A 25380-nucleotide genomic window follows, 5' to 3' on the forward strand; every position below is an offset into this window, starting at 1 on the left:
ACTTCCCTGGTTGCCCAGTGGTTATAATCTGCCTTGCAATGCAGAAGATGTGGGTTTGATCCTTGGTCAGGGAAACTAAGATCTCATGTGCCACAGACCAACTAAGCCTGTGAGCTGCACTGGGTCCAGGCACCACAATGAGAGAATCTGTGCACTGCAACGAAGATCCACAACTGTGTGCCACAGCTAAGACCCAATGCAGCCAAATAAGAAGAAAAAAAAAGTTAGAAAGAAGAAGGAGAAACTTGAGTCACGAGCCCAGCCTGGCTGCTTGTCAGCTGGGTGATTGCTGACAAGCCGATGCATTCAAGCTCACCTTCCAACACAGGAAACAGAAGAAGCAAGTATGCCCTTATGAAACTGATTAGCGTTTACCCCTACGTCACAGTCAGAACTGCTCCCTCACTCTGTGGGGGTCACAAGACAAGGCCTGTGAGAACCAGCAGTCTGGAAATGCAAGGATCCTTGCCCACGACCAGCTGACCCAGCCTTCACAGCCCCTCTGTGTGCTGGGTAAGCTCTGCACCCTCTCCAGGATGGCCGGGCTGGAATCACAGGATCAGGGCCACGGGGCTCCTTCAAGATGGAAGACTGCACGGCCCATCTCCATCTCTTGAGTCACAGGTGCTCCAGCCTCCAGTGTGGTAATCACAGGCTCATCTCTGACTGAAAGCCGAGTGTTTCAAAGCCCCACACAGGCCATAATTAGCTCGTGGTCCAGCCCAACCAGGAGGGCTGGAGAGAGAGCAGGGAGGTGCAGCTGAGGAGCCTGGCTCTGAGATCAAGTGTTTTGTCCCGAGGGCTGGAGTGAGTCAGCAGCTGCTGGAGCCAGCTTCCTCCCCCACCCTCTCCTGAGCTGAGGAGGCTCAACTTTCTAAGTGGCCTAAACACCAGCTTTCCTAGACCTTGGCCTGGGCTTTAATCCCACCCTTCTAGGACCACTTGGTTTTCAAGGTTCAGCCCAGGTCCACTCCCTCTCTGGACTCTTCCTGCCACCCTGGTTCCCACCATCTCCTCAGTGCCTCCACACTCTCTGGGCCTCCCCACACCTGTCCTGCCAGGTTCAAGTTAAGAAGCCCTGTCTGATGACCCCCAATATCTACCATGTAGTCAGGAGGTCGTTCAATTAACCATGTAACTAGCTCATTAGCTTGGATATTCTCCAGCTCCAAAAAGACTGGAAATGCCTAGTCCATTAATCACACACACACAGAAGTTGACACTTCTGAGTAATTGTTTAGTTTCAGAGGGTTAAAGTTCAAAACTCTCTGACTTTTAGCTTTCTAACTTTTGAGCAGGTTATCCCTTGTTTGGACATTTTTCTGATGGAGATGTTTTCTACCCACTGAGTAGAGAGCATTCCTCCAGCATTCAGCTTGTGTATGTGTCCAGCTAATGTGTGTGTTTGGATAGGTGGGGTAGGTTTCTCACGTGGAGGGAGTGGGTGAGTGAAGGTGGCTCCAGGCGGGCAGTTGGAGGCCTTATTCTGGCTGGACTCACTCGAAAGCTAAGTTGTGAGTGATTTCCTTCAGCCCCCTGGCATCAGGTTCCCCATCCAGAAGACGACCATGTCAACCTCTGTCCTCCCTGCTGGCACTCAAGCCCTCTGTGCTGAGGAGGGGATGAGTCAGAACAAAGGAGCATAGCCCCTTCCCCAGGAGCCCCAGGGATGGAGTAATGTCTCAGGTTTGTGTCCTCCCAGCCCTGGTGGACCCCCACAGATCAAGTCCTTGTCATCTGAGGAAGGCCTCACAAAACAGTGGGAAGGGCTTGGGAGCCGGCAGCCTGGGTCTGGTTCTGCCTCTGCCACTCACTCCTGTGTGTCTCAGGCAAGTCCTTTAATTTACAGGTGTGTCATACTCTGTGTGTACAAAACGGGGATATAATAACCACCAACTTTATTTTGTGAGACATCAACCAACAAGATGAGTGGTTGTGCCTAACCCATAGCTGAGTTTGATATAGGGGAACAACTAGTTATTATGGTTTTCTCATCACTCACCATTGCACTGAGAACCCGGCCAACATATTTGGGATCGTTTCTGTGGGCCACATCCGTAGCAGGGTCACGGCGAAAATTCAGACTGTTATCCAGGACTGAGAGGCAAATGTTCAGGATGCCTTCTTCAAACTGTTCAAAATGGGGCCATATGTTACTATGAAAGAAATTGCAAGTAGTATCGGCTAATTGAGGGCATGGAGGCTATGCTGGTAAGAGCCACGGGCACTGCCCATATCTCAGCCCCCGCTCCATGGCCCCCAGAACTGAGAGGCTGAGGAACAACCACCCACCTGGCCTTTAACCCTGAGAACTCATCCAGACCTCTTGCTGTACACAAGGCCCTGTACTGAGGCCCCTCAAGTTTAATGAGACTCCCTCACTGTTACGAACTCGAGAGCAGTCACTTGACCTGTCTGGGCCTTAATTTCACCAGCTGTATAACAAGAGATCAGGCTGAGCACATCTCAAAGTTTCCATCTAGTTCTGACATTGATCTCTAGCATATCACTTAGACTTTGGGGAACTGATTATAAAGTGTCTCACTAAAATTGGAATTTGAAGCCATTTTCACAAAATGGAGAAGGCCAAGCTCTTTCTTGCCTTAGAGTCTTCATATATGCTGTTCTTTCTTCCTCCAATGCCTTTCCCCAAGATATCTATCCAGCTCCCTTGTCTCCATTAAGTTTCTTATCCTAAGTTCCTTTCTAAGCAAGGTTCTCCCAGATCACCCCATCAAAAATATCCTCCCTTCCACCCCTCAGTGCACCCACCCCACCCCTTTTTCTTTTCTATGAAATTTAACACAGAACACAACATTTAAAACTCAACATATAAAATATATGGCATTATACTGAAGATAGAATACATGGCAGATGTGCCCTGGTTGACTCCAGAAAGGGATCTGGACATGGCAGAATGTGCACCTGTCCACCCTCTGCTGGACATCCATGGCACTCCATCCAAGGTGCTTCATTGAAATACTTCATTTGTCTGCCGGAAAGAAGAAAATATGGAGGGAATCCCTGGATGTGGCTAGCTGAGCAAACTCGGGAATTCTGTGGATTCAGATGTCATAGTACCATAGGACCCTTGGAAGGTCGAATGCTCACACCAAGGAAATTTCATCACATTATGATGCGGAATGAATAACAGAAACTATACTGTTGTGCAAGTCTCTACTGGGCCTTATCTTCATTCATGCATCATGGTACCAATAACACGTTGTTGCATCAATTTAGTTATGTGTCTGTTTTGCCCATGAAAGTGTGACCTCTTCAAAGACATGAAATATGTCGTATCCATCTCCTGTATCCATAGGTGTACCTTGGCCCCTGGCACATAGTAGGTCATCAATGAATGGATGAACAAATAAGAAGCAGGCAAATGGACAGATTTGGGAACTGCCACCTATCTGTGGGGTCTGCTGTGGAGCTTCTTTGGGTAGAATAGGGACATTACTGCCAGCCTCTATGACCCTTTTACCTGTCCGTAGTTCCAGCCAATCATGCTAATTCGATTTGTGCTTCCCACAAAGATGATGCCAGCATCTTCCTGAACATATTCCTCTCTCTCAGCATGGTTACTCATAAAGACACTATCAGCTGTTTGACAAGAAAAAAACAGATAGCAGGGGATAGAATCTTACAGAGAACTATAGAGACTCGTCCTTTTCTCAGTCCTGAGTACCCACATGGTGGCTGGAGCAAGCCACACCTTCAACCCTTCCCCCAACTCCACTGAGGAATGAAGCCTTGGGCTAAAATGCTTCCACGTCATATCATGAGAACCATAAACTTGAAAGAGAAGCTGGGATGACCTAAGAATCTGAAAATGAGATCTCTGGGAATGAAAAACTTGCTTCTTCGGGCACAAGCTGTCTCCATGCTGCAGAATGATGCTGTAGTCATGACACCATACTATAGAGTTTTCAAAAACTCATGAGATCCTTGCAATAGCCCCAGAAATAGCAAGCTGTCCATCTAATGGTGAGGAATTTGAGGCTCAGAAGGGTAGAGAGACTGCCAGACTCACATAGTGGGTTCAGAGGCAGAGCTGGGCCAAAACCCCTGGCTTCTGACTTCTAGCTTCTGTGCTCGTCCCCTATTCCACAAACTTCCCCTAATCAAACCTGAGCCCATGAAAATCATTCCCTCCATCTCTTTTCCATGGACATCCCTTAGCTGATGGCTGGGAGTGTGGGTGTTTGGATGCCTACCTTGCAACCAGGGGTTAAAGAGCAGTATGAATGTCCCAAGTTTCAGCGTGGAGTCACTGCCCTGGGAGGAGATCTGCATGTTTAGCGTGTACCTTCCAATGGGTGCATTTGCAGGACTAAGGATGGAGATGTTCAGAACATTGTTCCTGCTGGACACAAGTTGTGCACCCCAGCCGCTGCTACTTGTCCCATTGGAGAGTGGAAACACAGCCTTTGTATTGGCCGACTCTGAGGGGTAAGGCCCTGGAAAGACATAGGACAATGGAAATCAAGTAGTCTTGGCTGACTGTGGAGAAACCAGATCCCAGTATAACTGCAGAGATTCTTTGGGAGATGTTATACAAAGAAGCAGCATGTTATGGCACTGGAAGCAACTGGAGATCATGTGGTCCAAATCCCTCTTGAGGTTAAGACTGTGACCCTCAGAGATAGGTGAAACTTGACTCTGCTAAGTCAATGGTAGATCTGGGTTAGAGCCTGAGGCCACCACCACCGCCGCCGCCCCTTGGATGCACAGCCCCAAGGTTTCCTCAAGGTGTGTATGTGGGAGGGGGGCAGGGAGCAGTGAGCAGGTACCTGTGGAAGCTGTGAATGTCACACGTCCTCCAGAGCTGAGACCTTGGGATAAGGTCAGTGACACTTGGAAGAGTTGGCCTCTCCGTACCAGGAGATCCTTGCCGTAGAACCTCTCTGTGTGATGTGCCTGCCGGTTGGAGGCTATCTGCCAGTCGACACTCTGGAGTCCTAAAGCAATGAGACAGAAAAGAGGACTTGAGATACTGGGAGAAAAGGGATGGTGGCATATAGGAAAAGGTGTAAGTTACCAAAGAGACAGCTTTTGGACAGGGCTAGCTGGGGAAGAATCTTCTTGGAAAAATCACATTAAAACGCAAGATGGCAAGCACTTCACAACCTACTCCCACCCGCATTTTCAGGTGGCTGATGCTTTGCACACACTACCTCGCCTCCCCTGCCACCTGGCTGACTGTCACTCAGCCCTCAAGGAAGTAGCTTCCCCCAACCAGCGAGGAAACTGAGTAAGCCATTCTGTCCACGCTATCCTCCTTCCATTGTAGACAGTGGTGCACGTAGGACCGGGAGGAGGCCGCTTCTCTTGAATCTACCGCCCTGCTTTGGCTTCCTCTGTGTCTTCCCAGACGCCAAGTGCCTTCTATCACGCCAACACCCAGCAAATGATTACCGTGTCATCTGTACTTTATATGTGCAACACCTTGTTGTCGGCCTATGCCCCTGATGCTGAGAAGAATTCTGGGAAGCATTTTGAGGCCCAGAGATTGGGAAACCACTGGCCTGGAGGGCCTTTCAAAGGCTCACTGGCAAGAGTGGTCTCAAGCCATGAGATCCCTGGATAAGACCCTGAGGACAAATGCCTCAAAATCTACCTCCAACTTCTCAGATGATTGTGTAGGTGAGGGAGCTAAGCTGAGAAGGGTTATGAGAGATTCCATGGGATATGAGGAGTTCAACCTTTCTAAAGCTTTTGAGATATTTAATTCCTTTGAGTTATGTTTGAGACTTTACAACATCCAATCTTCTGCAAATGAAACTGGTCTCTGTCTTTACGATGTGGTCACAGCTATGATGGGAGTGTGACGACTCAACTCTTATTTATATATGTCTGCCTCTGTTCATTAGAATGTGCCTTCTGTATCTTTATATTCTAATGCCTGGCACATTGCTTGACTAGATTAGGACAATCAGATAAACAAATGAAGGGCTAAATGAACAAACAAACATAAAACTAATGTCATGCAATGACCTTCATGACTAGGGCTCCAAATTTAGTCTATAAGGAAAGGTGTATATGGGGTATTCATTAATGTTTATAGAGAGATTACCTGTTATTTGTAGGACACTATGTAAGGTACATGTTGGGGTGTGAAAATGTATGAAAATTAGTTTTAACCCTCAAAGAGCTTCAGCAGTGCATAAGACAACATGTCAGAATGAATGATGAGAGAAATCCAATCTCCTCCCCCAACCCAAAAAGATGTCTAGGAGATGCAGGCAAGAATCACTTTCAGTTATAGGAATCAGAAAAAAAATTCATCGAAAATGCCAGGCCTTGAAGGAAGAGAGAATTTTGTCAAGCGCATTTCAGACAACAGGCAGAGAGACCGAAGGCCCAGAAGAGCAGGCGTATTTTTGGCTGGAGCAGAGGTCTTGTCTGGAAGGGAAAGGGGAGACAGAGGGCATGGCTCCAGGGCAGGCCTGGGGCTGGGGATCCTCCAAGCAGCTCCAGGGGTGGGCACAGGCTCATCATCGACTCAAGTGGGATGCAGAATCTGGGGTGATGAACCAAGGTTGCTGCTGAAGCAGGCTTAGAAGGTAATCGTGCCACCTGCTCAGTGTACTAAAGAGTCATTCATTCACACATCCACTCATTTATTTATGCATTGAGCAAATAACTATTGAAAGAATAAATTAAAAAGCTTTTTTTCTTAAACTCAGGGAAACGAAAACATTCATGCAGCCAAGTATCTACTGATTGAAGAGAAAGGCACAGAGGGAAAGGTGGGACAGAGGGAGATGAACATTCCTGCCCATAAATGTTGAACGGTGAGAGCTCAGATCTTGGGTGGTCTCTGGCAAGCATCAAGCTCTATATGACCTGCAGAGACCTGGCTTGCTGAAAGTTAGGACCCTCTAGGGCAAAGTCCCCACCTTCTAAACCCTGCCTCTTACCAACTGCACTTACTATCATCTGTGCATGGGATTTGGTAGAGATTTACTCACTGTCTCGCTTTAGAAAAAAGAAGAGCTCTTAGGTACAGTGGTCTGAGGTCACACAAGTCTCCCCAGAGATTCCTCTCCACTCCCAAATCCAAAAGGATGTGTGTCTTCTCCCCAGGAGAAGCTCACTATTCTCAACCATGGGTTGAGAACAGGAAATATGTCCCCAGACAGCCCTCTGATAGCACAGGTTAAGGAATGGGGGGCAGCAGGGATTCCCATCTGTAGCTGGTTTCTGCCAAGGCTTAAGCACTGTTTGCTAGCGCTGTGTCAAGAGCAGAGGCGTCTCCACAAATAACAAATGTTGACGAGGGTGTGGAGAAAAGGGAATCCTTGTATACTGTTGGAGGGAATGTAAATTGGTACAGCCACTATGGAAAACGGTATTGAGGGTCCTTAAAAAACTAAAAATAGGACTATCATATGACCCAGCAATTCCATTCCTGGATATCTATCCAAAGAATAAAAAAAGGCCAATTCAAAAAGATACAATGTTCATAGCCGCATTATTTACAATAGCAAGCTATGGAAGCAATCTAAGTGTCCATTAACAGATAAATAAAGAAGATGTGGTATGTATGCACAATAAAATACTACTCAACCATAAAAAAGAATGAAATTTTGCCATTTGCAATAACATGGATGGACCTGGAGGGTCTTATGAAATCAATCTGACAGTGGAAGACAAATACTCTGTGTGTGTGCGCGCGTGCGCGTGCGCACGCATGCGCATGTGCTCAGTCACTCAGTGGTGTCCGACTCTTTGTGACCCCCATAGACTATAGGCTGCCAGGCTCCTCTGTTCATGGAATTTTCCAGGCAAGAATACTGGAGCATGTTGCCGTTTCCTACTCCAGGGAATCTTCCCAACGCAGGGATCAAACCCTCTTCTCTTGCATGTTCTGCATTGGCAGGCAGACTTTTTACCACTGCACTACCCAGGAAGCCAAATACTATATATTATCACTTACATGTGAAATCTAAGAAAATGAAACAAATGAATGAATACAACAAAACAGAACAGACTTATAGATACAGAGAACAAACTAGTGGTTACCAGTGGGAAGAGAGGGCAAGATAGAAGTGGGGGAAAAGAGTTACAAACTGTTAAGTATAAAATGAATATAAAGATAGATTGTACAGCACAGGAAATATAGCCAATATTTTATAGCAACTTTAAATGGAATGTAATCTATAAAAATTGAAACCCCATGTTATAGATATGAAATTAATACAATATTGTAAATCAGCTACACTTCAATTTTTAAAAAGAGATTTGCAAGAAAAGGGGGGAATCAACACACAGAAGTACACACGGCCAGTTCACATAGGTTTGCCTAAGTCCTGAAAAATAAAACAATTCTAATTATTAAAAAAAAAAAAAGTAGAGGTGTGTCTCTTTCATCCCAGAACCCAGCGGCTTGTCTGTAGGGAAAATGATGAAGAAAAGACTGGGCTCTAGGGTGCCTTGACTGCAGAGACACTGAAAGGAGATAAAGGGCACTTTGCACACACTAGGTGGGGTCCTCGGCTGACAGAGATCATCTCTGCCTCTCCCACCGTGAGCGCTGGATGAGAGAGTCTTGCTTCTCCCTGGAGTGCTTGTGGGATGTGCAAGGCTTCTCTGAGCTGCAGGGTGAGGAAAAACAGGACTCACATTTGTCATTAGTGTCCTGTGTGTCAACTGCTGTTAACAGAACACAGAGCAACTTACACACACCATGGATGAAATCTTTACAGAAACTAGAAACTGGGTTGGGGGGATAAACTAGGAGCTTGGGATTAGCAAATACACACTGGTATATATGAAAGAGATGAACAACAAGGTCCCTGGGTAGAGTACAGGGAACTATATCAATATCTTGTAATAACCTTTAATGAAAAAGAATATATATTTATGTATAACTGAATCATTTTGTTGTTCATCTGAAACTAACACAACATTGTAAATCAACTATACTTCAGTTGAAGAAAAAAAGAAACTGGAAACTAACACTCAGAGAGATAAATATCTTAAAAATTTTTTTTAAATTTTATATTGGAGTATAGCCAATTAGGAGAAGGCAATGGCACCCCACTCCAGTACTCTTGCCTGGAAAATTCCATGGATGGAGGAGCCTGGTGGGCTGCAGTCCATGGGGTCGCTAAGAGTCGGACACGACTGAGTGACTTCACTTTCACTTTTCACTTTCCTGCATTGGCGAAGGAAATGGCAACCCACTCCAGTGTTCTTGCCTGGAGAATCCCAGGGATGGCAGAGCCTGGTGGGCTGCTGTCTATGGGGTCGCACAGAGTCGGACACGACTGAAGTGGCTTAGCATAGCATAGCATAGCCAATTAACAATGTTGTGATGGTTTCAGGTGGACAGCAAAGGGACTCTACCATACATTTACATGTATCCATTCTCCCCCAAACTTCCCTCCCATCCAGGCTGCCACATAACACTGAGCAGAGGTCCCTGTGCTATACAGTAACACCTTGCTGGTTATCCAATTTAAATATAGCAGAGTGCACATGTCGATCTCAAACTCCTTAACCAAAGGAGATGAATGTCTTATTTGAGGTCATGTACTTAGTGACTGACAGGCCTTACCCTCTCTGTTGCCATGGTCTCCTGTTCTCCACCTGAGAGGGGAACCCTGGCAGTTCCTTCAGTCCAGAATACACCCAGGTGGTGAAGAACCTCACTACACATTGTCCTCCCTTCTGGCATTTGTATTCTGATACAGAGGAGAGGATGAGTCACTGGAAGGCCAATGCATCCCAAAGGCATTCTACATGAGACGTGAGAGAACGGGAACATCCCTGAACCCCCAAGTGGGATGGGCAGGTTGAGAGCATGCTCGCAAAGCTCCCAGGTGGTTCCTGAAACCCTTCTTCGGCTGGCTGCCTTCAGTTGTCACCCCACTTCTGAACCCTAGGATCAGCTTGCCAGTCCAAATCAGTGATCTGATGATCCTGTTTGTGGATTATGCAGGGGCCTTTGTTTTCCCACCTGCCACCCCTTCATGTAGCACTAATCTCAGCCTGAGTTTGTTCTAGAAAGGAAAGAGCAGGGGATAACCTCAGATATGCTGATGATATCACCTTAATGGCAGAAAGTGAAGAGGAACTAAAGAGCCACTAATGAGGGTGAGAGAGGAGAGTGAAAATGCTGGCTTAAGACTCACTATTAAAAAAAAAAAAGCTAATAAGATCATGGCATCTGGTCCCATCACTTCATGGCAAATAGAAAGGGAAAAGGTGGAAGTAGTGACAGATTTCCTTTTCTTGGGCTCTAAAATCACTGCAGATGGTGACTGCAGCCATGAAATTAAAAGATGATTGCTTCTCGGCAGGAAAGCTATGACAAATATAGACAGTGCATGAAAAATCAAAGACATCACTTTGCTGACAAAGGTCCGTACAGTCAAGGCTATGATCTTTCCAGTAGTCAGGTACAGACGTGAGAGTTGGACTATGAAGAAGGCTGAGTGCTGAAGAAATGATGCTTTCGAACTGTGGTGCTGGAGAAGACTCTCAAGAGTCCCTTGGACATCAAGGAGATGAAACCAGTCAATCCTGGTTTCAGAGAATCAATTTTAGAGAAATCAACCCTGAATACTCATTGCGAGGACAGATGCAGAAGTTGAAGCTCCAATTCTTTGGCCACCTGATGCAAAGAGCTGACTCACTGAAAAGACCTTGATGCTGGGAAAGATTGAAGGCAGAGGCTAAGAGGTCGACAGAGGATGAGTTGGTTGGATGGCATCACCAATTCAATGGATATGAACTTGGGCAAACTCTGGGAGATGGGGAGGGACAGGGAGGCTTGACTTGCTGCAGTCCATGGGGTCACAAAGAGTCGGACATGCCTTGGTGGGTGAACAACAGGGCAGGGAATAGGGGAGGTGCACAACCATCTGAGTTTACAACTTCATGGATGTTTATGAGCTTCAGAGCTGTTCTTTGTGCCTGCTTGGATGAAGGGCAGGGATGAAAGGAGAGTGGCTTCACCCCTACAATTGACTCATCAACAGAGACTCTCAGAAACATCAAAGAGAGTAACATTTTGGAGACTGAGCATCTCCCCCGACTATTATTCTGGCTGTGAGGACATGGAGTCCCAGGAAGTGATTTTCCCACAGTGGGATGTCTCTGGACTCTTATCCAGGGCCTGTCTCACAATCCCATGCTGCCTCTTTGACTCACTGCTTAACTCCACCAGCAGGCCAGGGGCAGTTTTCCCATCTTCTTTATTCTGAGAATATCAGTGCTACCAGCACCACTGACGTGGTAGTGACTGCTAAATGTCTATCACAGTGTACACTCACTCTTCCTTTCTTGGTAATAAAATCCTTCACGCTAATGGCCAGGCTCCCCTACAGCTGGGAGTCATGTGAATGAGTTCTGGCCAATGACTTATAGGTGCAAGTTAAATGTATTAATTCTTAATTCCTAGGAAACCTCTTTGGTAAAAAGTGAGGTGAAATTCACCATTTTAACCACTTAAAGCATACAATTCAGTGGCATTTAGTACATTCACAATGTTGTGCAACCATCAACACTTCCTAGTTTCAGAACTTTTTCTTCATCCTCAAGATAAATCTCCCACCCACTAGCAATCACTTCCCACCTCCCCAACTCTAGCCCCCAGCAACCGCTAATCTGATTTCTGTTCCCATAGATTTGTCTGCTCTGGTCATTTCGTATCAATGGAGTCATATAGTCTCTGAGTCTGGTTTTTCACTTAGCATTATGTTTTTAAGGTTCATCCATGTGGTAGAGTGTATCAGAGGTTCATTCCTTCTTTATGGCTGAATAATATTCCACTATGTTGATACACTGTATATTGTTAATCCATTTATCAGTTGATGGATATTTGGGTTGTTTATACCTTTTGACTCTTCTAAATAGTGCTGCTCTGAATGTTTCTTTGCAAACATTTGTTTGAATACCTGTTTTCAATTCTGAGGAAACCTCTTTTTCCAAAATAGTTGGCAAAGGCCCTTAGCCTGCTTATTTCCATCTTCTTCCACCTGCTGTCCCAGGTCTGGGTGTGATGTGGACTCAGTCTAGACCACACATGACTTTGGGATGACAGAGTAGGGGCCTACAAGAGCCCAGGCCCCTCAGGATTGTGCAGCTGCCCCACCCACCAGAACTGCCTACATCTAGTAAACGTCTGTCTTGTTCATTTCTTTAAGTCATTGTTATTTGGGATTCGCTGTCATTTACAGCCAAACCTAGCTGCATGTAACTGGTAGTGTAATGCCCTCCCCTCTTATTCTGTGGCCCACTCTTGGCAGGGATAAAAAGAGAAGCACAGAACAGATTCTAGACTGTGAAACGTGACTCACAGGACAGATATATTAAAAATCATCTAGCCAAATGTCTTCAAGTTTTTTGTTAGAGACTGCATTAAAAAGGACATTTTGTACATTGCTTACACACATGGGTTTATAATTGATGTGAAGTTTCCCAAAACAGTATGAACCCTTACTATGCACAATGCACAGTGATATTTTCTACTTCATTTTTAAAATAATTTGCTGGTCCCAATCCACTAAACTGATTTTACAGCTTGCTAATGGTGAAAACTGGCAGCTTGAAAAGCAGCGATATGATGCAATATTCCCAGTGACAGGTAAAACAACTGAGGTCCTGGAAGGTCTACTGAGGTCACCGGTAGTTGAAAGTCAGAGCTTGGCCCACAAACCGGGTCTTAGATCCTGGTCACTGGGAGGCTGTTACTTGCAACACACCCCTCTCCTCTGGGCATCAGGATGTCTCCAGCTCCTGGCCAAGTCCTCCCTCACCCCAGCCCTCACCAGTCTCTTCTTTCTCTCTCTAGCCTGTGCTGCTTCCCTTCATCTTTCCTCTGCATTCAGACATTTTCAATCCTGTGCAGCATGGGTGGTACAATCTCTTGGTCCTCAGGTGGTGGGGAAATAGGGATTCCCTGGGGGGCACTGAGCAAGGGGCTGGCAAGGGTGCCAGGACAAAACTGAGTGAGCCCTGAACTGGTGGTTCGAGCAGCCTTGAGCAAGGTCTCAGCCTCTCTGTAGAAGGGAACAGTGAAACCAAATATCCTTCCTTGTAGGATGTTGGTTGGGACCCCACAAGCACCCATCACTGGCACCTGGGCTCCTGTCAGTGGTACAGAGGTCTTAGGATCCCACACATAATGGCACCAGCGACACAGGAGGGAGAAGGGTTTGAGCTTTTTCTGGGCTGTCATGGAGGACCTCAGATGGGCAGACAAGGTGCTGAGTGTTTTACTTGCATATGTCCCTTCACAGTTACAAACCCCTCTGATGTTGTCATTCCCATTTCACAGATGAGGGATTTGAAAGTCCAGTCAAATGTCATCACTTGCCAAACATCACACGCTCAGGCAGAGACCGGCCCAAGCTCACACTGAAGCCAGTGCAGCCTGACCATGTGCCACTCCAGGCTGCACCCTGCATCTAGCCGAGGGGGTGGTGGTGGCGGCAATGGGCATGAGTCCAGGAAGCTGCCAGGGAGAGGGGAACACCCACAGCCTCCTCCTTGCCTCGACATTACACGGTTCGCATGAGAGAGGAAGGAAGGACTCCTGGGTCCCCTTCACTTCCAGAGAGAGTTTCAAATTTCTTAAACCCTCACTGTGCACGAGGAGCACCTGGAGAGTTCATATTAGCCTAAGCCCCACCACTGGGACAGCACTGGTTGCTTAAACTCTACTGGTGATTCTAATATGGAACCAGAGCTGGAGTTGAGAATCACTACCTTAAGCCTACACAGTGTCTATTTACACTACGCAATCAAAGCTACTTTCCACGAATTCTCTCCCCCAAGCCACGTGGCCACTCTGAGCGGGAGGCAGGGGGGCAATCACTATCTCCTATTTACAAAGGAGGAAAACAGGCTGAGATGGAGGACTGCAGATCCTTCTGAACCCCTTTCAGCTCCTACCAAGATGAGAGGCCTCGTTCCCTCTACTTCCATGCAATGGGGAAAGAATTTCCTCTCTTCATCTCACACCCAGGCTGGCATGCGGGCCCTGGGGACCAGAATGATTGCCCCATATGTGGAGCACAGCCCAGCGGGGTGGAGGCTGAGCTGGGAAGTTATTTGAGGTGAGCAGAGCAGCAGGGACACAGGCGTGGGGGCCTGGAAATGGAGAAGGAGCTGCCGGCCTCTGAGCTCCCAGGAAACGTGCAGACCCACAGCCCAGAATGATATAGGTCCTCTGTAGGTTGGGGCCTGAAGCCAGAGAGGGTGAGTCCTGAAGTCAGCACTCTGCCTAGCTAAGCTGATGGTGGAGACACTCACCGGCCTAGTGGGACAGGGCGCCTGTCCCCGACACAGAAGGGCTGGGCTCCTGTAGGCAGAGGTCTGCATCCATATTTGACCCTTAGGGACTCTGCCTCAGGGCCTCTGTGTGGGCTCTAGGATGGGGAACCCCTTCGCACTGGGCCCAGTGTCTTTGTCCACAGCCTGCATGTCTGTCCAACATGGGGCTCTGGCCTTGGTGCATGGAAGGCAGAGGGTGCCAACCACTGTGGGTAGAAGGCTGCCAGGCCTTCCTCCACCATGTCATCCACCCAGCCCAGGCTGCCGTCTCCACTGGGAGGCAGAATAATCACACCCCACAGATTCCAACAAGAACCTTAACCTGGGAGCCAGAAACAGCCTCTCGCACCAGCACGCTGCAGCCCGGCTAGTCCCCGGTCACACGCACCCTACCACCCATGTTTCTTTTCCTTTTCCCTCCTCTCAGAACACTCCTCACCCCCAAAACTACTTCTGACCAAGTCCAGCTCATCGTCCACACCAGCGCTACCTGCTGCTACCTGGGGCCTAGGGTCTCCCCTACCCTAAACCGCCACCAGGGTTAATCCCTTCCTCCGCTTAGGTTGTATAACGCAACCTAATGACAGTCCACTGTGAACCCACCATGGGAAGACTGCCCTCTCGATCTCTATGCTTCTGCTGCGCATCGTGGCTCCTTCCCTGAGTGTCCAGTAAGCAAACTCATTCATTCAGGAACTCAGGAATTCATTACTGAGCCCTGCCTGGCTGCATGACTGGGACAGGCCAAGAACCACAGGTGTGACAGCTTCAAGGGAATGAAGGTGTTTCCTTGTCTCTCTTTTTTAAAAATTGATTTTCTCTGAATTGACCATTGTCCACATTTCTCTGTGACCTTTGGGCATCTGGTGGACCCAGAAGTTGAGTCTTAAGAGTGCAGTGTCCCCAGGAGTCACAGACATGGACACGCTGGGCCCCTGGGGATGCCTGCAGGGCTCTCAGTGGGTGGGCTGCTGTGCGTGCACATGCTCCAGGACTGAGCCCCTGCCGAAGCCCATCGCCCTCCGCCCCCTCTTTCCTTTCATGCAAGAGAGCAGTCAGTACTGGAAGGAACCTGGAAGTCCCTCCATTTCAAGCTCTTCATCTTGAATTGGGAGCTGGAGGCTCAGCAGTAGCAGTTGGTAACAGAGTTCAACTGAGAAACCAGGTTCAGTATTGCTTTCCATGTCACAGATTTCACCCACAGTCATGGATGAGCTTGGAACTGGTGGCAGAAAAGATGCTACTAAAACCTAGTCTGGGCCCAGCTATCAAATTTCTGTGGGACCCAAGTAAGGGCAACTCATCGTCTGGCAGGAGGGAAGTAGGGAGGGAGATGGCCTATCCCCTCTTGCTAAAGTCTACAGAATCCAAGGTTCCCCTTCTTAGCAACCCAGCACTGTTGCATATTCATGGGAAGAAGTCCGGGATAAGGGAAGAGTCCATTTTTGCAGCCACCCTATCCTGGTCTTTGTGACCTCTGAAGTAACCAGCATTCCCCTTTTGCATCGTGCTCAGCGATTTCTTGGGCAGACCTTCCTGCAGCCTTAACCTCCATTCACAATATTTTACTGGTTTGACTCATGCCTTGTTTGGGTTTGGCGTCGCTGCCAACCCACTAGGCTGAGCACCCACGACAGGCAATAATTAGCCTGCTGCTGAGCAGGGGCGCTGTCTAAGCAGAGCCCAGTCCTCAAAGTGACCACAGAGTCAGAGAACCCGTGCTCCCCAGCAGTGCTTTTTCACACCCTTCCCTGGTGCCGCTCTTAGGGACTGTCCTCGGCATACCTGCTCCTTCTGCTCCTGGTGGTTTCACTCATCAAGTCACTTTCAAAGAGCCTGCCAGTGCTTCCGGATGTGTAGTTTACTTAGGAGCATTCCAGCACCGCTGATGGTTTCTGTTAAATCGACTTACACGCTGTCATCCCTCCCTCCCTTGTAGCTCTGAGACGTGCTTTTCTTTGCCTACATTACTGACAGCTGGTAAAATGACATTGAGAAACATGGGAAGCAGGTGCCAACTGGCTTGAAAGGGCAAAGCTTGTCCATCTAGCTAAGGGGATATGCCTCTGGCTGCACTGAAGAACCTGCCCTATACTCAGGACTTCGTCCCAAACATGCTCTAACCCTAAGACCACACTAGAGGGACTAGGCAGGCATGGAGAAAGAGTTGCCTCTGAAGAGAACCTTAAAAAAAAAACCAGGCTCTAGCTTTCAGAGCCCCAAAGGCAGCTGTCATGAGCTGGGCACTTTGGCCTCTCAGTAGGCCCAAGAGAAGCATGGGAGTCCAGCGGGGACTGGCAGAGAAGATGCCATGCACTCACCAGACATGTTTCGCTTTCCTCTGCCTCCTCTCTGGCTCGTCTTGGAATGGCACGGATGGTGTGGGGAGACTGACTGTCTTGCTGGGATCGCCTTGCCATTTATAAAGGCCTCTCCTACACACCCCAATTAGAATTCTAATGAGGTAGGCGAGGCACCAGGTCATTCCTGTAGTGCCTGTAAACGTTTCACTTACGACATACTTGTCACCCAATGGAAGGTCATACCTGCTTGTGCAAGACCAGTTTGGGAAGAAGAGGGGAGATAAGAAAAAAAAATGCAGAGTTTGATTTTATTATTTTTTTCAAGATGAACTACTTCCTGGATCACAGGTTTCAGGAAATGATGTAATGCTTGTCCAGAGCTGATGCTGAGAAGTCCCCTGGGGTCAAAGAAAAGTCTCTGCAGAACCTAGAGCAGAAAATTGCCTAATGCTTTCTCATCGTCCTGACATGCTAGTGGTCTCCACTTGCACGAGGGGCGTGAGATACTCATCACAGTTCACTGTACAGGTTGCTGTGTGCCAGAAATGGCGTGTGATTTGTGGTTAGAAGCACTCGGTTCCAATGCTGGCTGGGTCCTGGCCATCACTGGACCTTGAAGTCTTGGAAGCCTTGTCTGTGATTTGAGGGGAGGCCCATCCACTCTTCTCAACTCAAGATGTGGGGGAGTATTCAAATGAAGTGATGTGAGTGGAAAGTGCATGGATGTGTACCATGTGGATTAAATCCAGTTGTCATCTGGAATCAGATGTCAGTTTAATTCCAGATGTGGGGTAGGGGTCAGTGTTAGTCATTCAGTTGTGTCTAACTCTTTGCCATCCCTTGAACTGTAGCCTGCTAGGCTCCTCTGTCCATGGAATTCTCCAGGCAAGAATACTGGAGTGGGCTGCCATTCCCTTCTCCAGGGGATCTTCCCAACCCTGAGATTGAACCTGGGTCTCCCGGGAGTGGGGGGAGGGAGGATTATTCTTTTCAGTGAGGCGGTGAGGACAGCCAGTGAAGCTATACTGTGACACGACTTCATTCTGGTTCTGCCACACGTTGTCTGTAAAACTGGAGGGCAAGTCACGGACCTTCTCTGAGCCCAGCTTCTACACCAGTTTTAAAAAATTAAGAGGGGGGGAGACTCTCATTCTACATTTTTTGTTTGCTTGTTTGTTGTTTTAAGGGTATATGTATATATATATATATATATATATTTAAAGATCCCATGGTGGCTATATACAAGTTCCAAGCTTTCCTGTGATAGACAAGGGAGTTTTAAAATATAATGATAATGCTCCAAGGGTTTGTGACAGAGAGGAAACTTCTCAAGGCTTCCGCCAGACTTGGGGTGGGAAGGACGCACCATGACACAATTAGGTCTTTTTTTTTTTTTCACAATTAGGTCTTTAGGGAGAAGATGGGAACGCTGGACCCTGAGAAAGATGAGACTGAATAAGGCGGATGGGAAAAAGGAAATCCACGTCACCTCTCTGTCATCTGGGCTCCCACAGCACTTGGTGCCTTTCAGGACCTCTCTTGCCACATGCGTCTCCCGCACTGGGGCCGTCTGGTTACGTCTATCCTCTCTGTCATCTGGGCTCCCACAGCACTTGGTGCCTTTTAGGACCTCTCTTGCCACATGCGTTTCCCACACTGGGGCCGTCTGGTTACGTCTATCCTCTCTGTCATCTGGGCTCCCACAGCACTTGGTGCCTTTTAGGACCTCTCTTGCCACATGCGTTTCCCGCACTGGGGCCGTCTGGTTACGTCATCTCTCTGTCATCTGGGCTCCCACAGCACTTGGTGCCTTTCAGGACCTCTCTTGCCACATGCGTCTCCCGCACTGGGGCCGTCTGGTTACATCTATCCCCATCACTCACTCTCTAAAGGCCCAGGCTATGTATTACTCACGTCTTCTCAGAACCGAACATGGGCTTGTCGCATGGCAGGAGCACACCTATTTTTGAATGCGTGGATCAATCAATCGATGTAAAGTTGGAAATAATAATTCCCGTCAGTGTAGAACCCAACCTGGGTAGGCATTGGCTAAACACTTCACGTGTGTCACCTTTTCTTGTCTTCAGATCAGTCCTATGGCATAGGTACCATTACCTCTGCTGTCTTACAGGAGGGAGAAATTCCCACCCCTATGTGAGTGACTCCAGAGTCTTTCTGCTTAACCTGGAGGTTGGCTGCCTAAGTGAGGTGGTAGGTCAGCCATTCCCAGGCCTGGCCGCTCTGCATCCATGGCCCCATGGAATGTGGTCGCTGTTGGCTCCTGCAGATGATCCACAAGAGAGCAGAGCATAGAGAGGTAACAGCAAAGTGAGCTGGACCCTGATCAGCAGCTGGGTGTGTGGCGTGGGTCCTGGCCCCTGCCGTGGGATTGGCTGAGACTCTGGGCAAGGGTCTCACTACGCTGAATCAGTCCTGCCAGAAACCCAAGAGCTGTGTGAATCCAAGGGAATGAGTGGATGTAAAGGGCTGTGCATGCCCTCAAGAGAGGGATAAAGAAATGGATGGGGGAGTTGCTTATTACTGCTGTTGTTGTTGGCCTGAGAGCCAAGAACTGGACCCTTGGCATCTCTTTCAGTGACCTGGCAGGGAAACCTGTCAGATGACAGGTAGGCAGCTCTGCCCTTGTACTCTGAGATCACACAGATCTGGGTCCAAACTCTGGCTCTGACATAGCCCTCCTCTCAGAGTCCTGGTTTTCACATGGGTAAAGCTAAGCTAGAAGCTCAGGGAGGGTCAAAGGAGAGCATGAACACAAGTGCTCAGCACCGCCTCTGGCACCGCTCAGCGTAGCCCCTTCGTGCTGATGTTATCGGTGTTCTCAATGCCCTTAAAGCACTCCCAAGTGTCATAGATTTTGCAATGGGACCCACAGTGTGGACAGTGGTGCCTGCCCAATGACCCCTTGGCATCCCCTTGGAAGGATCTGTAGCTGATCACTCTTGACCCCAAGGTGGTGTGGCAGAAAGATGCCCATGCTGGATTCAGAAACCCCAACTGAAAGCCGGGCTCTGGGGCTTGCCTGCTGTGTGGTTTGCAGAGTCATTTTCCTTCTCTGAGCCTCAGTTTTCCCGTCAGCCTACCCAGACACCTCTCAGCACTGTCGTGAGGCTTCAAACCCTGAAGTCATAGATATGACACTCCCCTATAGATAGGGTGGTGCCGGGTTGCCTCCTCCCATGCCTGCCACTTGCTCGCTGGTCCCTGCAGCTTCTAGCTGCTCAGCAGCAGGGCCTTGTGTCCTCACCCTGAATCGACTCCCTGTTAGCAGCTGGAGGATTGCACCATGGCTGCAGCTGCAGCCCCAGCCTGCAGGCGGGCGGTAATTTGCATGCTGTCACAATCTCAGCTAAATGATTTTCAATTCACAGGTGGAGTCACCCAGCTACACGCAGGATGAAATTCCTGCTTGGCCACCCACTTTGCACCTCAGACTCCAGTTAGAATGGAACGTGCAAATATGGACTTAAAAAAAAGAGAGAGAGACACTAATTGATCATTTGCCTTTTTTCTCCCTCTAATTGAGAGATTTAGAGTTGCTGAAAATTTCACAACACATGTAAAGGTACAGAACCTTATAAGAATCATCTAACCCCCAGCCATTCTCCCATAGTAAGAATCCTGTTTCCTGACACATATCTCTTGAAAACTCCGGTGACAGGGAATGCACAGTCTCAAAGCAGTCCCTACATGAAACAGGCAGCTCTGCCTGTAACATCCATGTCGGGGATGATTCTGTTTAAGGCACATGTCCCCCTTCCTGTTTTACAGGAAGTCTGTGAGGGCAGGGGCTTTACTGTATGCTTCACTGCTCCATGCTCAGTGCATCACTGTGCCCAGCGCATGCGGTGGGCTCTCAGTAACTGGAGTTCAAAGTGCATTGAGAGGACTAGAAAGTTCCTCCTTTTTTTTCCTAAACGTTTTATTTTGTATTGTGGTATAGCTGATTGACGATGTTGTGAGTTTCAGGTGAACAGCAAAGGGACTCAGTCATACATATACATGTATCCATTCTCCCCTCCCATCCAGGCTGCCACATAACATTGAGCAGGGTTCCCTGTGCTATACCGTGGGTCCTTGGTTATCTATCTGAAATACAGCAATGTGTACATGTCCATCCCAAACTCCCAAACTATCCCTTCCCCTCATCCTTACCCCTGCAACCATAAGTTTTTTCTCTAAGTCTGTCTCTCTGAAAGTTCCTCCTAAAAAGTCTATCTCCCTTGAGCTTCTGCCCATTGATCTTCACTGCTTCTCTTCCATCCATCACTGACCCCACACAAACCCACCTGTCCCCTCTTCACCCAACAAAGATCACATGCTCCCCCAAATATGCCAAAAAAAAAAAAAAAACCCTTCCCTTCCAACAAGTCTTTTCTTCTTCAGATTAAGCATCAGTTTCTCCAACCATTCCTGGGGAGTCACAATTTGGAGACCTCTCATCTCCTTGATGAGATCAGGTCATCCCCTCTTCTGAAACCTTCAGTGGCTCCCCAGGGCCTCTCGAAGCTCTAGTTCTTTAGTCTGGCATTCAAGACCCTCCAGTGTATGTCCAAATGAATTCTGTTTTTTTTTTTCTGCTACTCTTACATTAACTCTCCTATTCAGCAAAACACACCTAATCATTTTTCCTGGAATCCCATATGTTTTCCCTGCCTCTACACCCATTTGTAAAATGCCCCTGCCTGGAACACCTTCTCTATTTCCTCTGCATCAGGATCTCTCACTACCAAGCCAAAGATCTTCCCTCCTTGTGCTCAATGCAGTGTGCTGTTCCAGGAAAGAGGGCTGGTGCTAAAAGAGGCAAACTGAGGTTTAAGCCTCAGACACACTCTTACTTATCACAAGCACACATTTTTATAATCACACAGACCTTAGGCAAATCACTTAATCTCTCTGAGCCTAAGTTTTCTCCTCTGAAAAATAGGTCTGGTGATGCCAGCACCACTCACCCTCCAGAGCATCCTGAGGAATCCTGTGATGACACATGTAAGTGACAAGATGCAGTGACTTCTCTCCACCCGAGCCTCTGCAACTTGCCCTGTGTCACTCATCAGGCACCTAATGATACATGATCTGACTCAGGAGGGGAGCGTGTGGGTCTGGATGGTTGGCCACCTTTTCCTGACACCAGGCTCTGTGCTGAGTTTCACATCAGTTGACTTTTAAGTGTCACAACAGTCCTCCGAGGAAGATATTTTCAATGCAATCCCATTTAATAAATAAGAAGCCAGAGGCTTAGAGAAGCTAAGGAACTTGACAAGGGTACACAGCTAACCAAGTAGCAAAGCAGGATGTGAACCCAGGTCTGCCAGACAGCAGAGGCCTCTCTATGCTGCCCTGTCCCTGATGAATCCTCCAGTTCAGTGACATCTGAGTGACTCTGGACCTTGCATTCAGGAGAGTGTTTCTGATTCTGGGGATGATAGTATTAGTAACTCAGGGCTGAACAGAAGGAAGCGTCCCTGCAGAACTAATATGAAAGCCTCGACTTTAATGTGTTTATGCCCACATTTCCCACTCTCACCCAAACGAATAAAGCAAAATGCTGGAGGAAGAGTAGAAGTGTAAAAGTCCTTCATAGCTCATGTCAGCACTGATTTCTTACAATGCCTGTTGAGGGGGGTCAAAGGTAGTCAGAACTGCAGACATCCAGCCTTCAGGGAGCTTCCCTCAGGGAGGAAGACAGGAAGCAGTTTAGGGAGAAGCTGAACTTTTCTTAAACACAGAGACTGATAAGAGCTGAAAAGAGGTGCAGAACGAGTGACGGGCTCCAATTACAGAGATTAAAAAAAGACTTACTTATTGAGGAGAAGGCGGGAAAAGATCAAAGAGAGGACAGCAATCAAGTCGTTCTGGGAAAAGACTGAACATGAGGTTATGGGGAGCACCCAGTGTGAGAACAGTGGGGGAGGGTGGGGGAGGCTAGCCACGCCCCAGAACAGGGTGAGGACATGGATCCTGGGCATGAGGAAGGGACCGCAGGGGGCAGCCCCGCTCAGCACACGTGTGTAATCTCTTAACAGGAGGGGTGGTTCAATCTGTCCAGCTGTCACTCAGTCACCTCTTTCCGGTTGGGGCCGGAAAACCAACCAGGAAAGAGAGGAGGCCACAGCCCACCACCTGGTGGCTTGGGGGACACCACCCGGAAGGCTGGCGATTTGCCCAAGAGCACAGGCACCAGAAGGGCACCAGGAAGCAAAATGGACAGAGGGCATGTCTCTGGGGTTGAGTCAATCCTCAGAAAGGAAGCGACCCAGAGAGGTCATCCAGCCCAACCCTTTCTTTCACAGATGGGAGAACTGAGGCCTTTAGAGAAATGATTTGCCTAAGGTCATGGAATAGCTGGCGTGGGCTCAGAGCTTGGAAAGTGTTAAAGGTCATTTGTCCAACTTCTTTATATGCAGAGTACATCATGCGAAATGCCGAGCTGGATGAAGCACAAGCTGGAATCAAGATTGCCAGGCGAAATATCAATAACCTCAGATATGCAGATGACACCACCCCTATGTCAGAAAGCAAAGAACTAAAGAACCTCTTGAGGAAAGTGAAAGAGGAAAGTGAAAAAGCTGGCTTAAAGCTCAACCTTCAGAAAACTAAGATCATGGCATCCGGTCCCATCACTTCATGGCAAATAGATGGGGAAACAGTGGAAACAGTGAGAGACTTTATTTTCCTGGGCTCCAAAATCACTGCAGATGGTGACTGCAGCCATGGAATTAAAAGATGCTTGCTCCTTGGAAGAAAAGCTATCACTAACCTAGACAGTACATTAAAAAGCAGAAACACTACTTTGCCAATAAAGGTCCATCTAGTCAAAGCTATGGTTTTTCCAGTGGTCATGTATGGATGTGACAGTTGGACTCTGAAGAAAGCTGAGCACCTAAGAATCAATGCTTTTGAACTGTGGTATTGGAGAAGACTCTTGAGAGTCCCTTAGGCTGCAAGGAGATCCAACCAGCAAATGCTAAAGGAAATCAGTCCTGAATATTCATTGGAAGGACTGCTGCTAAAGCTGAAACTCCAATACTTTGGTCACCTAACACAAAGAACTGACTCGTTGGAAAAGACCCTGATACTGGGAAAGACTGAAGGCGGGAGGAAAAGGGGATGACAGAGGATGAGATGGTTGGATGGCATCACTGACTCAATGAACTTGAGTTTGGGTAAACTCCAGGAGTTGGTGATGGACAGGAAAGCCTAGCGTGCTGCACTCCATGGGGCTGCAGAGTCGGACACGACTGAGGGACTGAACTGAACTTCCTTCCTCCGAGGAGAGCACTGAGGCCATGACACCCGAAATTAGAATGCATGCTTCCAGTTCATCACCCTCTTTCTGCTGCCAACTTTCTGTTAAGAAACCCACCTTAGAAAGGCCTCTTGGTTGAGCTGGCAAGAGTAGGGAAATATTTTTCAATCTTATCAATAGCAGAAAATACTAACATTGTTAAGAAGTAAAGTGAAGTGAAAGTCACTCAGTAGTGTCCAACTCTTTGGGACCCCATGGACTATACAATTCATGGAATTCTCCAGGCAAGAATTCTGGAGTGGGTAGTCTTTCCCTTCTCCAGGGGATCTTCCCAACACATGGATCAAACCCAGGTCTCCCAAATTGGAGGCAGATTCTTTACCAGGTGAGCCACAAGGGAAGCCCAACAACACTGGAGTGGGTAGCCGATCCCTTCTCTAGCGAATCTTCCTGACCCAGGAATCAAACCGGGGTCTCCTGCATTGCAAGGAGATTCTTTACCAACTGAGCCACAAGGGAAGCCCAACAACACTGGAGTGGGTAGCTGATCCCTTCTCTAGCGAATCTTCCTGACCCAGGAATCAAACCAGGGTCTCCTGCATTGCAAGCAGATTCTTTACCAACTGAGCTATCAGGAAAGCCCCAACATTGTTAAATACAGTACAATTATCACAACATCTGCTTTTATATTCACCATCTCCCCGATCGTTACCTGGTTCCTAAGGAAGCAGATTTTAGTACAATTGCCATGTTACAGGGGAGAGAATGGAGACCAGATTCAAATTTAAAATTCTGGCCTCCAAATTTTGTCCTCTTTCTTTTGCATTTCAGGTCAAGTGCTAATAATAAATGGGAAAAAAGATTTTCAGGGTCACTCACGTGCTGGATGATTTATAGTAAGTAACTTGTATGTACCATGTTTCACTTTATTTTTGCCACCTGACATAAGTTACTTGATATAAATATGATTTATGAAGAATCTACAGGTTTGGGAAGAGGTAAAGGGCTGTCCAGGGGAGTATGAAGGGGGAAGGAGGGCTGGGCTAGGAGTCGATAGCCTCAGGGCCCTCTCTGACACTTGCTTAGCTGCTCAGCCACAGGCTGGCTCAGAACCAGATGCTCCCTCTCAGGGCCCATTTCCCCAGCCTCCAAAGTGCTAAGGGAATTGAGGCAGTTACTTTGCACTGGTCCTGCCTCTAACCTGGGCCCTTCCCATGGTGCCCGAAGAATCAACAGATCTTCCACTGAGGTCTCAAAAGAGAAGAAGAAAGATTAGAGAGAGAGGCAAAGATTTTTCTATATTCCATGCATTTATCCACCCCAATTTATTATGTCCACAGTGTGCAAGGCTCTCTTTAGACACTTTGGGAAATTCAAAGATGAACACGTCTCAGAGGGCAATTTGTACCAAAACATTTAAAAGTACACATATACAAATGTATTTAACACAATGATCCATAAAATTTGTTAATAAGAGGAAATATTTTGGAAAAAAAAGAGTCCATGTTCAGTAATAGGAAG

The 25380-nt window shown here is 47.7% G+C and overlaps 1 protein-coding gene across 1 annotated transcript in view; it reads right to left on the reverse strand.

Moving 5' to 3' along the window:
* TGM3 (transglutaminase 3) overlaps positions 1-16720 on the reverse strand; it is a 42650-nt gene extending 25930 nt beyond the window's left edge. The window contains exons 1-5 of the mRNA XM_061436767.1: positions 16611-16720; positions 4794-4961; positions 4218-4460; positions 3485-3603; positions 2003-2131 (exon numbers count right to left, since the gene is read on the reverse strand). Coding sequence (XP_061292751.1) covers positions 2003-2131; positions 3485-3603; positions 4218-4460; positions 4794-4961; positions 16611-16617 — 666 coding nt within the window. The 5' untranslated portion in view covers positions 16618-16720. The remainder of the gene's footprint in view (positions 1-2002; positions 2132-3484; positions 3604-4217; positions 4461-4793; positions 4962-16610) is intronic.
* Positions 16721-25380: the final 8660 nt, after the last annotated feature.

The sequence above is a fragment of the Bos javanicus genome, chromosome 13, assembly GCF_032452875.1.
Source record: "Bos javanicus breed banteng chromosome 13, ARS-OSU_banteng_1.0, whole genome shotgun sequence".
NCBI classification, from domain to species: Eukaryota; Metazoa; Chordata; class Mammalia; order Artiodactyla; family Bovidae; genus Bos; species Bos javanicus.